At 40.5% G+C, this 15035-nt stretch overlaps 1 protein-coding gene across 4 annotated transcripts in view; it reads right to left on the bottom strand.

Moving 5' to 3' along the window:
* LMBRD2 (LMBR1 domain containing 2) overlaps nt 1–15035 on the bottom strand; it is a 36042-nt gene that overhangs the window by 17397 nt on the left and 3610 nt on the right. For all 4 annotated transcript variants that reach the window (XM_037063179.1, XM_037063178.1, XM_037063177.1 and 1 more), the window contains exons 2-6: nt 8943–9172; nt 8589–8686; nt 7146–7241; nt 4781–4948; nt 4156–4366 (exon numbers count right to left, since the gene is read on the bottom strand). In XM_037063179.1, the coding sequence (XP_036919074.1) occupies nt 4156–4366; nt 4781–4948; nt 7146–7241; nt 8589–8686; nt 8943–9116 (747 nt within the window). In that variant the 5' untranslated portion in view covers nt 9117–9172. The remainder of the gene's footprint in view (nt 1–4155; nt 4367–4780; nt 4949–7145; nt 7242–8588; nt 8687–8942; nt 9173–15035) is intronic.

The following is a 15035-nucleotide window of genomic DNA, read 5'->3' on the forward strand; positions in this document are numbered from 1 at the left end:
CGGGTTACAGGGAGGGATCTTTAGAACCAATAGTTCTAAAAGAATCATAAGACTCTATAACAATAATAAAATGTTTAAAAACTTGAAACCAGCCCTGGCTGGTGTGGCTCAGTGGATTGAGCATCAGCCTGCAAACCAAGGGTCGGTGGTTCAATTCCCAGTCAGGGCACAAGTCTGGGTTGCAGGCCAGGTCCCCAGCAGGGGGCACACGAGAGGCAACCACATACAGATGTTTCTCTCCCTTTCTCCATCTCTTCCCGTCTCTCTAAAAAGAAATAAATGAAATCTTTAAAAAAAAAGAATTTAAAACCACTGTACTAGATAGAATAAATAGCATATTCAAAGGCTAGGAGACAAAAGAGAACTGACTAGAATATTAAAAAGAACATTCTGATTGTAGGGCAGAGAACGGCCTTAGGTACACAAAACTGGAGGCAGGGAAACCATTTGGCATATTGACAAAGTTATGAAAAAAATACTTGTAACTTATGTGGCAAAAAATCACCCTCCTTAACATACGGAGAACTCTGGCAAATCAACAAAAAAATGGAAAGATGCAAAAGAAATACAACTGGACAATAAATGTCTGAAAACATATTCAAGCTCACTAAAAACAATTACAAATTTAAAAGTGAGAACAATTTCCTTACAAAATTATTTTTAAAAAGATATCAGGTAATGAGGTAAGATTGTGGGGAAACAGGTCCTCCTATACCCTGTGAAATGTGGAAGGTAACTTAGCAATATCTATCAAAACTTCAAATATGCAGACCCTGTGAATAATGTGTGTTAAGAGACATTGCTCCTGTCAAGGCGCTTAGCTTCATGAGTTTGAAAACACCTTCTTCAACGAGAAACGGTGAGGGAACGGCTCTATAATTTAGTGTGGAAGTCTGGGATGAACTGGTAATTTAAACTGCAGTGAAAAGCACGAGGAGCCAGCCCCTCAAAGGCACAAGAACACTCCCGAGAGAGAGGGGAGAGGGATGGCATGTAGGAAGGCCTCTCGGCAGAAAGGAACCAAGAGTCTCAAGGAAGCAAGTCCAGGGCAATAGGCAGAGGCAGGGCCTGCAGAGCCCCGGATCAGGCTGAAGAACGGCTTCTGCCTTCACGGCAGGCGTCCTGTGCATCTGAGGTCAACGAGTGCGGCCTGAACACGGGAGCAACACGACAAGCCGTGGGTTTTTAGAAGGTGCGTGAAGCATCAGGATGTAACACTTCTCCATGACTAAGCTGTCCTAAAGTTTCACTGACTTAAAGCTGTTCTAAAGTTTCAAATATTTTTATTTTTTGTTAGCAAAACTTTGAATGTAAACCACACGGTCTGGTTATATACTTATGTATGACATATGAATTCCCTTTACATTCTTTAACCACATTAAAATCAGTACTGAAACAGTTAACTATTTACATTTGCTATATTGATTGTAAGTTTCTTTCAGAAGTTCATAACTGTTATAAAGTGGGGAAAGTATTTAAAACATCAGCCTGTCTTCATCTTACAAAACAACGTAACCTGGAGGTCTGCCATTGCTGTGCCAAACCAACTTAGCAATATCCATCAAAACTTCAAATATGCAGACCCTGTGAATAATGTGTGTTAAGAGACATTGCTCCTGTCAAGGCGCTAGGCAGGTCAGACAGCACCCATGCAGTCAGGCGAACAGGCGATTCCAGCATAAATAAGTAGCTATTTCCCTCTCTCCAAAACCCTCTACCTTAAAAAATGACAAAGGGTTCTATGTAGACACATCAGTTACGTCCACGTTATCTAGTGCGTCATTCTATGCCACAGCGTCCTTGTTCCTATTTCGTTTGGCAGATCTGTCCATTGTTGACAGTGGGGTGCTAGGAAGCCCTACTTTGAGTGTGTTGCTGTCCACATCTTTCTTGAAGTCCCCCGAGATTTTCCTAATATATTTGTGTGCTCCTATCCTATGGTTTACCTGTAGGAAATTGGCAGTCATCTAACTAAACTGGGTCTTTCAACAGAAAGGATTGGGAGAGAAGAGAAAAATCCAGGGCACAGGAGAGGTAATGGAAGGAAATGAATGAATGATGATTAACACCAGTAGTTATAAAATAAATACATCTGGGGAACTCCTGATTGAGTTTATAGAAATATTGGCAACATCTATGTATGTCATGATAAAGTAATCAAGACATTATTAATAGGACATTGACTTGATTTACAGTCAGTTGGTATGCTTTTCTGAAATAACTAACTTGTGTTAAGAACGTGGTCTTGCCCTGGCTGGTGTAGCTCAGTGGATTGAGTGCAGGCCTGCGAACCACACGATTGCGGTTCGATTCCCAGTCAGGGCACATGCCTGGGTTGCAGGCCAGTTCCCAGCAGGGGACTCATGAGAGGCAACCATACACTGATATTTCTCTCCCTCTCTCCTTCCCTTCCTCTCTAAAGATAAATAAATAAAATCTTTAAAAAAAAAAAAGAACGTGGTCTTTAGTGTTGAGACAGAGCACATCTCATAGACATAAGTTTACTGAACCTTCCCCTCACACGTTTCAAACTTCAATACACTAGTTAATTGTATCTGATTAAATTATTGATGATGTTACAACAACAACAAAAATGACAAAAAGTAGAAGCGACGTCTTTGGCCATGTGGCAAATGCCCTGTGGATCGCTTGATATGACTTAAGAGTTTTATTAACGCTTCAAAGAAAAGTAACAGATAATCACACAGATGTAGCACCCATTCACTTCAGAGAGAAACTGAAAAACACTAAAGTGGTTTTCATAAAACTGCATTTGGAAGATTTAGGCGGCTAAAAATATAATCACTATCACAAAAAAAAAGATGACTGAACTTTGCGGTCCGTTAAAAGAGGCACTCACAGCCAGCGCACTGTGGGTTTCCTTCCAAGCGGATCACTCATGTTCTGGCTCCCCGCCTCCTGCACGCCTCCCAGACAGGCGGTTCTGCACCACAGAATCGCGGCCCTTCCCCACCTGCACGGTCTCGGTGGCTCCCCACTGCCAGTCCCCGTCAAGGCATCAGCTGAAGGCAGGCTGCCTGGCTCTCTCACTCACTGGCTCTGTGAGTGTGGGAACCTTAACCTCAGTGTAGCTCACTCTCTTCACTTACAAAATGGGAATTTAAAAAAACTCTCCTTCACAACATTGTGAGAATTACAAGTATTAGCATATATAAAGTTCTCAGAAGGTCATTAGTAAGTACATCGATCCAGTTGCTGGCTATTATCATCACCATTATTAAGTCTGAGGAACCACACTTGACCAGTGTGAGGAAGCCAGAGGCTCAAGCTAAGGGCAGAGAGCTAAGCATGGGCCACGGCTTCTCAGCTGGCACAGCGAAATGCTCCGGAGTTCGCTCCAATGGGAACGCGAGGCCGCCAGCCCGAGGCCGAGGTGGAGGGTGGCGTCATCGGTACGGCACGTTTCCCAGCAAAGCACAACGGTCCCTTTTAAAATCAATAATCAAATTGCATAACAGCAAGGTTTCATACTTTGTTATATGTTTTCATGTATATTATTGAAATGTATACTTTCATCAACTTGATGAAGTTAGTTCAAGTCATCTGCATTTATTACAAAATAAATGCATCTGGGGAACTCCTGATTGAGTTTGTAGAAATACTGGGAAAATCTATGTATGTCATGATACAGTAATAATGAGTAAAGAGAAGTGCCTTATTAAGAGTACTTAGAGTAATTAAGAGGAAACGAGTTACTGACACAAATTCCCATGCAAACTGTTCTCTAAAGAGGTTTCCAGATGCGGTAGGGTCACTTTGGGTTAAACTTTTGGTAGGAGGCATCTTGTGATTCCTAATTTTCACTCCCACTGTGTCAGGGTAACCATATACCACCCTCTGACCTGAGAAACTTTCCAGAGTGAAAGAGGGCGCTCTAGAATTTACCCATAGGCAACAAGCATGGCCCCGCCCTGGCTTTCCCTGAATCTTTGTCGGTTAGAAGATGCAGATGACCTCTGTGAAGTTCAACTGCCAATAAGAAGCCATCCTAATGGGTGAGACCTTAAGAACTGCAACACGCCGAGAAACTCAGTCTGAAGTCCTTCACTGTGTTAGCCAGGAGGATGAACCCCCACGTACCCACAAGCAGATACACACAACCTGCTGGTGACTCTAAGGGGCAAGCTTGCCCACCTCCATGACGTCTTCTAAAGTCTCCTCCGCATCCGCTTTCTCCGTCATCAACTTGGCTGCCTTGAAGTAAGTTTTCATAAGGAGGTACCCTCGTTTCGCTCCGTTCCAGTATGACCGAGGGATTTCCACCAAGCCGTACCCCAGCAACAGCACAAGGAGAAACAGGCCCCAGGTATTCGCAGCAGCTATCCCAATGGTCTGGAGCTGGTTCCTAAGAGAGCAGAAGTAGACAGCTGTGACAGAAAAAGTTCTCCCGCAAAAAGGTAAAATCAAACTAACGAGTGTTAAATGGTTTTTCAGAAAACCACCACCCTAAAGGATGGCTAACATTTTATATAAAAAAATTAGACTTTTTTTAATATAAAAAATTAGACATCCTCAGCTACCCTCTTAGGCAGATGTTGTTCCCCATTTTCCACCTTAGTAATATGGATTACTCAGATATTTCTCTATTTTCCATCTTAGGAAAACGAATTACTCCAATATATTTTTGAGGCATCTATAAAACACATAACTTATTATGTTTCTTGATGAAATGTGTGTTTACCTACATATGTGAGATAAAAATTAATTTTATAAAATGAAAATATACAAAGAAGCAATGTTATGAAAATTATTTTCTTACCATTCTAAGTGCAAATGTGGGTTTACAGCTACATAAATTAAAAATGCTCCAAAAATCAGCAAATAGGTACCATAGTAGATTGCATTCTCTATCAGTGCAGTTTTGATCTTCCCGGTGATGGAAAAGCCACCTGATCTCGCATAGGACTGCATGAAAGGCAACAGGATCCTAGACAGGTAGGGAAAATATGATTAAAAACACTTGATATGTCTTTTTAATCTCAAAATACCAGAAATATGTGAATCTCAACTATAATGTATCGCTCTTTTCACAAATGATTTTGAGTAATTTTAGTACCAAAAAACTGAAATAAGGAATTGAATATTTTTGTAATATTAAATTTGGGGTAGAACAAAGCATATTCATGAGAGCAAAGGAGATCACAATGAGCAGCTGGGAATACGACAGTGAGTGATTTATTCTAAGTCTTTAAAAAAAGGTTTTACAAACTTTATGAAGAGTTCAGACTATATCCAAAGAATAAAGAGGAACCATTTTCTTTAACAGATAGGAGACATGATCAAATTTTAGTTTTCTAAAGACTGATAAAGCTTCAGCATGAAGCATGGCCTTAAAGGGAACAAAACTGGAACTATCTGTGTGGTAAAGAGCAGGAGGGGAGGAGAGTGGTGGTCAATATGCTGACTCTGAAGCCCCTGGGGCACATCCCAAAGGAGCTGCTCAGGAAGTCGCTGGCTATCGGGGTCAGGGTTCAGAAGGCAGGGTTAGAAAGCCACACAGACTCAGAGTCATGACCACATCAATGATACTGAAACAACATCAGCATGCGATCTGGAAGGGCGAATGTGTAGAATGAGAAGCAAAGAACTGTGGCTGATCCCTGAGAAATACCTACTCTTAAAGGAGAGCAGAAAAACAGGAGGGAGGGAGGTCAGCAGAGGAGACTCTGACGGAACAGGAAGGAGGCCTGGAAGAAAACTCAGCAGGATGTATGGGGCAGAACCCAGGAGAGGCGTGTGTTTTAAAGTGGAGACAGAGCACAATCAGAACCAAATGCTGCCAAGAGGCTAAGTAAATTACGAACCTGGGAGTGTGAGTGGGAAAGTGGGGGCAGGAGAGAGTTCAGTGAGTTGAGGAAATGAACACACTAAACACAGACGATTATTTAAGAACTTTGGCTGGGTAGCATACGCTATGATATATCAAAAAGATGGAATTATTTTACAGAAATGAAAGAATACCAATACCTATAACACAACACAAAAGAGTCTTCCAAGTATATAAGCAAAAAAGAGAGGCAAAAGTACATACTGTATAACTTCATGTTTCTAAAGGTCAAAAACAGGCAAATTCATCTACGTGATGAAGTTGAGAATCACGGTTACCTTTGGGGAAGGTAATGACTGGCAGCCTATTTCAGGAAGAGGGATTAATTTTAATAGTGACGCTTCCACGTTTGGCAGGGAAGGAAGGAACGATGGGTAGGCAGGAAGGCAGATTTGTTGGTGAGAAGCTATCTGATGACTTCTGTTTTTACTGTGAGGTGGAAAGTAAAGATGTTCAAGCAGAGAGGGCAGGGTTTCTAGGGCACGAGAGTCACGAAGGGAACCACTGCCGTCTGAAGCGCGTGGAAAGACTTGCTGTGCAGAACGAAGAGCACACAGACCAGAGAAACAAAGGAGCGAGGTCTGGCAGCGTCAGGGGCCCGGGTGAGTTCAACGAACACCAGTTCACAGGGGCACCACTCTGCTGCGTGACTTTTCTCTCGCAAAGTTGAAGACCTCTAGTTTTAGAGCTCAGTGGCCTGCAGAGCGTCTAAAATGCTCCGTCAACAGTCAAGGGTGAGTCTGGAGCAGAGCAGAAACACAAAGCTGTAGTGGGCAGAAAAAAACATCTGCAATGCATCACGGGTGGACGAGAGCACGGCTATAAGGAAGGCTGCGCAGGGAGAGCCGGGTACCAGGATGACCAGACGCGGGACCCCAGGGAACGTTAAGGCTGAGGAAATGGACCCCTGAAACGGAGCCCAAGAAGGAATGCAGAAGGCTGGGCTAACGAAGCCAGGACCCAGGAACAATGATGCCCCTTGCAAGAGCAGTTGCCCACACTCACGGGACTGGAAGAAGACTGTTAGATTGAAGGTTGAGAAAGAGAGCAGTAACTGGAAGGGAACGGTGATGGGGAAAACTATTTATTCTATTTTCTTTTTCTTGTTTGGTTTTTTCTTTTCATTGCTGTTAAGATGGTAGAGACTTGAAGAAGCAGAAAGGCAAAGGATAAAAACTTAAAGAGAAACAATAAGTGACATGAGTAAATTCTAAAATACAAAGGTTCACTGAAAAAAATCACTTCTCCTTTTACTTCAGCCAGAATTTGAAAAGTTTTATTCTCCACTACCACTTACCATGTTAGAAATTGGGAGGTCCAATATACTACCCTCCAGAAAACTGGCATGATTCCATCAGGAATGTAGCTCCACGGCTTGAAACATGGATGTTGGCTGTCAAATAACAATTTAAAGAAAGGTAAACATAAGTGATGACGAATTAAATTAATTACACAATCGGTTGGTATCTGGCAGTTTATTTATATTCAGATTTTAAATTACTGACCCCAACCCACAAAATTTCACGTAAAACTTAAAATCCAAAGCTGACTGTCAAACACACACCAGGGGAGAAAGGCAGTTTGGGGACGCAATGCTCACCTCATAAGACTAATAACGAGACTGCACCTGAAAACAAACATGCTGGGAATTACACCTCTGACATTATTACCCTTAACACTGACGACTGCCTTTAAAACACACACTCACCCCATTGGTGGGGTGGGTTATTCGGGGTAAGGGGAGCAGGGGGGAGAAAGACATTAGGTAATTAGTTCCTGGAAATCAGAGAGCTAACTAACAGTCACCATAGCCCAGCTTCTCTGGAGATACATGCCAGCACCTACATGTAATTGTGTTCTGTTTGAATTTCCTGAGGATTCGTGTGTCTGACCATAGACTCTTCCACTAACATTGCCTTCCCAGACTGTGGGGGCATCCTTCTGTCCTAGGGCTTCCAATAATAAATGTATACTTCTCTCCTACCTCCCACATTGTTTCCTTCTAAGACCCACTTATAAAACCATGTTTAACATTTTTTGAAATAAAAAGTTCATTTTTGAATTGAAGGTGAACAAACACACACACACACACACACAAAAAACATTTCTTAGGTATTTTTTTCACTTGGAAGTTTGATATGAATTCAATACAACCTTTTGATCATTTGAATTTTACTCATTCTCTTTGTAAAACTGTAACAACTTCAAAGGATGTGCAATATGAAAGGAATATTCCCAGATACAGAATAACCTCCTGTGCTTTAATACATAGCCTTGCATATTAGGCAAAAGAGAAAACGCATGCCCCGTATTATAGCTCAGAGAATGGCTGAGAGGAAAAACAGTTTTTGGAAGTCACATTCTTTGCAAGGGGTAGAACCAGGACTAAAGAATCAGGCCTTCTCCAAGCTTCTCATTGGCATCTACTGAAGGCCTTGTGCACCAATAAATATTTCAAACTGATTTAAGATTTAAATTTAAACAGACTAAATGTAACTAAAAGTCTACTAGCAAAGGATGGAGGGGTGAGTAAAGAATGAACGTAAACTTTTATAAATATAAAATCCAGATGGCTAAAAACTGACCCTTTTTAAACAATTTGGCTTCTACAATATGGAAGGGGAAGGGAGGGGAGGGGAGGGGAGGGGAGGGGAGGAGGGTAGAAGGGAGGGAGGGAGGGAGGAAGGAAGGAAGCAGGGAGGGAGGGAGGGAGGGAGGAAAACCGAGAGAGAAAGGATACCTTGGAGCTGGGGTGGCGGTTGCGTACAGTCCTGAGCCGTTGCTGCTCTCCGGAGGGCTTGAGTTGGCAGCAGCATGTTTGCACCGGTTGTATATCGTCTAAAGCAATGAACACGCGGTTTACAATGAAAATCGAAAGGTCACCAAGTACTTAAGGGAGACTGGAGGGTATCAACCTATCTATCCCAAATCACCTTCCTGGTTAAGCTTTCTAGTGACCAAATTAACGTAGTAACATTTAAATTCACAATATAAGTATAACCTTACATAATTTAGCTGTCTTGGGACCTAACATATCTCAAGCATGCTGATTACAATTGTCTTTTAAATTGTGAAAATCAGTTTCACCTCTTACCGTACTAACATCCAATGGCAGTATGAAGACGATAAGGAAGCAGAGATACCAAGCTAGCAGGGTTCCAACGATTACAAGTCTATGCTGTTTCTTAAAGTCTCCATATCGATGAAGTAGAAATAATGCCAGAAAAAAAACAAACACAATCTCGAGTCCCAAAGCTGCACCACTCATTATTGAGTGTTCACTCTGACTAACCAAAGTAATTCACGTACAGGGCTGGACCATATCTGCAGAGTGAAACAAATAATGCAGTGTTAATACAGAAAAGGACCACTTGGAAATGTACTAAATATTGTTTACTAATGTGTGAATAAATTCTTTGGAAAACTGTCAGGCTTTACAATGAACTACAAATAAGATGAAAAGGATTAATTCCTACCCTCAAGTTCTTAATATCTTACTTTTAAAGCATATCTTGAAATTTTACATAAATTGTATCTCCATGAAAAAAGGTATTTTAACAAAAGTTACATCACTTTTAAAAACAGTACAAAATAAGAACACTAGATATGAACAGTTTCAGTACAGAGTCATTTGGAGCTTGACCCTTAACGTTATACGTCGCAACTAAGCATTTTACCCAAACAGGCTGCTGACTAGACCCTAGGAAAACAGAGATTTCATAAAATAAAGTCTCTAAGTCACCCACGACCCATTACTTAAAATTCTCTACGACAGATGGGGGCAGAGATGATGGCAAGAGAGATGGGGAGAGACCACTGTGAGACAGCACTTTTCTTCACTGCTAATCTTGTCTAACAGCTTTCAGAACCTGAAACCCCTAATTCGTTACTGCTTCACAACATACACTTAGCACTTTCCATTTGTCTGTATAAATCTTATTTTCTTTAAACAAAGTTACCTTACCTATTTTATACGTATAAAAACGTATCAATGATTATTGAGTAAAGTTATACATTGAAAATATTTTTATTATAAATGCCGGTAATACAGACATAAGCAAATGCTTTATCTTCTATATCTCTACTCATAAAATAATTGGCCTTTGCTAACTGAAGACAATATGCAATTTTCACCTTTGTAAAAATCAATGTTGGATATTTTTTAAAAACGTTATTTACTTATTTATTTATTTATTTATAGAGAGGGGAAGGGAGGAGAAAGTGGGAGAGAAGCATCAGCATGAGAGTGAAACATCAACTAGTCGATTTTATTCAGTACTGTATCTCAAGTCTCTAATATAGTGTCTGGCATAGAGTAGATATTAAAAATATGTGTTGAATAAATGAATGAATAGAAAATATTACTGTATACTTGTATAATATTTTTAATTACTGCTGGCTTCAAAGGTAGCATAAAACTTGCTATAATCTCCAAAACTAATTTTATAAATACTTACTACAACTCAAAAGGCTTAAAAACATGTTCCTTACTACTACTCAAAATTTCAAATTTCATAATCTATGAAAACACTTCTATTACCACAAAAAGAACGAGTCAGATCTTATTCTGAAGACCAGATTAAGCGGTGAGGAAGTAGCTTGATGCAGGACGCGGAGGAAAACCATAACCACCTTCGAGATCTAGCTCTTAGGAAACTGTTACTCAATATGAATTAACATGATTAATACTTGAAAGGTACTTTAGGAATTTGTCTGAAATTGTCCCGTGCAAGGAAGGTGACGATCACTAAAAAAAGACTATCAGAGAGTGCCAAGGAGATGCTAAATGAAGTAGGGCAGAATCGAGTGATAGAATATTACTGAAGTACAAGAAATGGTGTTTATTAAGAATATTTAATAACATTACTATATTACCACAACACTAACTGAAAAATAGATTCACACATTTTTATATAACATATCTAAAATGAATAAGACAATAATCACACATATCAAGATATCAATAATAGGTGGTAAGATTATGGGATAAGCAAACAACAAAATCACAGTCATAAACTTGCAACTAGCTAATAATACACGGGTTCTTTTACAATGTTTCATCTGTTTCATTACCAGTACTTTAAAATGCTATAGATGAGTGAACAGAACTAGGGATCCTTTATTCTGGTGATAAAGACACAAATCGTTCCATCTCCTCCCATACTCATTAGTCTCCTACTGCTGTCGTAAGCAGCTACTGCAACGTAGTGGCTTAAAATAACACCCGTATTTCATAGTTTATGTGAGTCAGATAGCCAGGTCCAATATGGCTGAACTGAGTTCTCAACATTGAAATTCAGGCATCAGCAGGCTTGTATCCCTTTCTGGAGACTCTGGGAAAGAATCTAAATTCATTCAGGCTGCTGGCAAAATTCAGTTTGTTACGGTTACAGGACTGAGATCCTTGTGGGCTGTCAGCTGGCCTTTGCCCTTAACCCTAGAGGCCTTTCTCTGGTGTTCGCAAGTGGCCCTCTTTTTCTCTGAGCCAGCAACAAATGCTTGCCAAATCTTTCTCGTTCCAGAAGTCTGACTTCCTCTTCCGCCCTCAGCTGAGAGGAAGCTCTGCTTTTAAGGGCTCATGGTCTCCCTGGGCCCACCTAGATGACTGAATCATATTTACTGGTTCCAAGGATTTAGGTATCGAGATACCCTTAGGGGTCTATAATTCTGTTTACCAGAGTACCTGTTTCTGTTCAGGTTGAACTCCTGTTGCCTTGTTATGACACAAGGTTAGGTCTCGTGGTCCCACGGAATTGAGATGAAAATTGGGGTTTCTCTATCCTGAGATGAGAATAATAATAGTTTCAAAATCCATATCTTGACTTTGCATCTAAATTCAAGTGAGGAATTGTTTTGTTTTTTTTTTTTTTTTACAGTCTAGAAGAGTAACACATTCCAAGGTTCCTTATGAACTTCTAGAGCCTGTTTTTGTTATTTCAGCTGAATAACTTTCTGCTCAAAGCTAGGGATACCTTATTCTCCATCTGATTTAGTTATTTGTATATTAAATTCATAAAACAACTGCCAATTAAAATCTAATAAAATAAACAAAGATCGATCAACTCATTTGGCTTATTAAAAAAAAAAGAACTCATTGCCAGAGTTGGCAGCAATTTGGTGACATGAAGACCTTTAAAAGGGCACGTACTGTAACTTTGGTCCTAGCAATTCCTCTGAAAGTAACTTAAAGTGGGGGTGTCCAAGTCATTTTCACCAGGGGCCACATCAGCCTCGTGGTTGCCTTCAAAAAGCTAAATGTAAATTCAACTCCTTAACAGTTCGGGAGTAGTTCCATTCATACAGTCCTAAAATGATTTCAGCCATTTGAAATCATTTTAGGACTGTATAAATGGAACTACTCCCGAACTGTTAAGGAGTTGAATTTACATTCAGTTGAATTTACAACGGCGAGGCTGATGTGCCCCTGATCAAAATGAGTCTGACACCCGATTAAAAGAAAAACCAAAAAGGGAACAAAAATTTATCTACAATGTCACTTTTTACAGCACTGTTATTTAAGCATGAAAACATAGAGACAACTTAAATGTCTGCACTAAATGGACCAGGAAGTCAAAACTATCCACTAGTCTCATCGGGGTCCATTGCCTCTTGAATCACGACTCCTGCGGACCTGGCCAAGGTTGACGGGGGAGCTGGGATCTGTGCCCCAGCCAAGACTGCCTCACAGAAACCCCCCATTGCAGAGAGTGGTCGGAGGAGCCCACTGACCCCACCCTTCCAGGGGAAAGTGAGATCCAGGAGAAGGCTTCAGAGGAGTCAAAGGGGCACGGTGGGCTCTGAGGGAGGATGTATAAGAAACACACACAAAATGCTAAAATGCTTGTCACACAGTAGTAAAGAGATGACTTCTACTTTATTCTTTGCGCTTTCTTATGTTGTTTTTAAACAATGAACATACCTTATTTTTTCATTATGAAATTATTTAAAAATCAACATAGTAATATGAAGATAGAATACATAGCAACTAGAAAATGAAAATTTTTGCTATGGTATTATTAAGTGTCTAAAATTAAAATACAATCCTGGCTGGTGTAGCTCAGTGGATTGAGCGCAGGCTACGTACCAAAGCGTCACCAGTTCAATTCCCAGTCAGGGCACATGCCTGGGTTGTGGGCCACGTTCCCAGTAAGGGCTACGTGAGAAGCAACCACACACTGACATTTCTCTAACTCTCTCCCTCCCTTCCCCTTTCTCTAAAAATAAGTAAATAAAATCTTAAATAAAATGAAATACAAATGTTTTATTTTACCATGGTAAACACTGGTTCCAAATCCCAACTCTCTAATTAATAACTGTGTGACTTTATGCAATTGAAACTTAAATGAGGATAATTATCTGACAGGTTGCTATGAAGATCAATCGAGACATAAAAGTAAAATACCAAGTGGGAGCTCTGGACACAAAGCAGGTCTTCAGCAAACCCTTGTTGCTAATCGCCATCTCCTTCACATGTTGTGCTTCTAGAAAAGAACTAGTTGCCTCAGTGGTCTCGAAGCATAGCGACCCTTATGTTCCCCTTTACCTTATGTGCTTTCTCTCCTCTCCACCACATAAGACAGGCTTTCTGCTTCACATATTCTGTGGTTTCCACATCCTGGGTCCACTCTCATGCATATAAAACAAAAACTGATGTCCAGTCACAGATATTGCTCCCCTTGTCTCACTTGACAAATTGGGATTATGTCCCAAGGTCTGCAAGGCAGCCCAACAACCCTCCTTTCCCCCAGACCCTTGTGAAGAGACACAACACCTCTCAGAGCCATGTCAAGGAGGCGCACTTGACATACAGAAAGACAATGCCATTCTCCCAGGAATATGCACAAAACAGAGGTGGACCAAAATGGAACATCTGCTGAACTGGACACATGGTCAGCTGTGCAAAAATCTATTCAAAGGCAAAAGACGAAATAGGCCTCTGACCACGACAATGGTCCTTCTAATAATATTCTTCAAATATAAACGTGCTTAGGCTAAATGACAAAATTTGGAGGCAAATTGAAACTGTCCTGTGATCAGAAAGGAAAAAGAGATGTAAAGCTACCACAAGTGGGCATTAACGCCACGGCAGTAAAAGGAGACTCTACTCAACACCAAAATGCTAATTCACTCATTCGATGGGATTCGAGTGCCTGTTATGCACAGTCTACTCTCAAAATACCGATTCCGAAGTCTTAAACATTTAAAATCCAACTCATCTTTTACCAATCATCAAGATATCATACAATATTACTTTCAAATCTCTTTCATAATTACATGTTAATGTTACTGACTTGGAGTACTGTTTCCTAAGTACTTTATGGTTGATAATGATTTTCCAGGCTAAACACACTTTAAGTGGAAAATGTAGAGGTTAAGGCCATTTTAAAATTTGAGGCACTCCAAATATGTTCAAAGACAGAGGAAGAGATAAGGAAAAGAAGGAAGGAAGAAAATAAAAGAGGGAAGAAGGAAAGGAGGGACTGAGGGAGAGAGGGGTGGTAGAACACAAAAACTTTTGTGTTCTGTTACCGAAGATACTGAAATTGAATGAAGTTTCTAAATAGAACCCAATGATTCATTAGAATCAGACGGTGTTAACTTAAATATGTCTCTCTCTCTACTCAGCTGTGTGAAATAATAAGTAGGAGCCATCTCAAAATTCTAATAATGAAAAAGAATCAAAATTAGATGTAGTGATAAAAATCAACAATTCTCTACCCCCCAATCAAAATTTACATTTCCAAAGATAATTGTTATTCTCATGTTTAAAGATTTCAGGTACAGGAAGAATTCACCTTAGAATACAGGTAAGACTACCACAAGAGAATGTCATCCCCACTTCAAAATGCTACAGTACTAACGGAGTTGGCAAACCAACCAGGTGAACTGAATTCTAAGGTATGACAAGGCATTCTGAAGAAAGATGGACACATAAAAACTGTTTCACCTTAGCCCTGGCTGGTGTAGCTCAGTGGGTTGAGCGAGGGCCTCTGAACCAGAGGATCACGGTTCGATTCCCAGTCACGGCACATGCCTGGGTTGCAGGCCAGTTCCCAGCAGGGGACACACAAGAGGCAACCATACATTGATATTTCTCTCCCTCTCTCCTTCCCTTCCCCTCTAAAGATAAATAAATAAAATCTTAAAAAAAAACCTGTTTCACCTTTGGCAAGGCAAAAGAGGGACA

The sequence above is a fragment of the Sturnira hondurensis genome, unplaced genomic scaffold (assembly GCF_014824575.4).
Source record: "Sturnira hondurensis isolate 20B ecotype Veracruz unplaced genomic scaffold, ASM1482457v3 Scaffold0014384, whole genome shotgun sequence".
NCBI lineage: Eukaryota > Metazoa > Chordata > Mammalia > Chiroptera > Phyllostomidae > Sturnira > Sturnira hondurensis.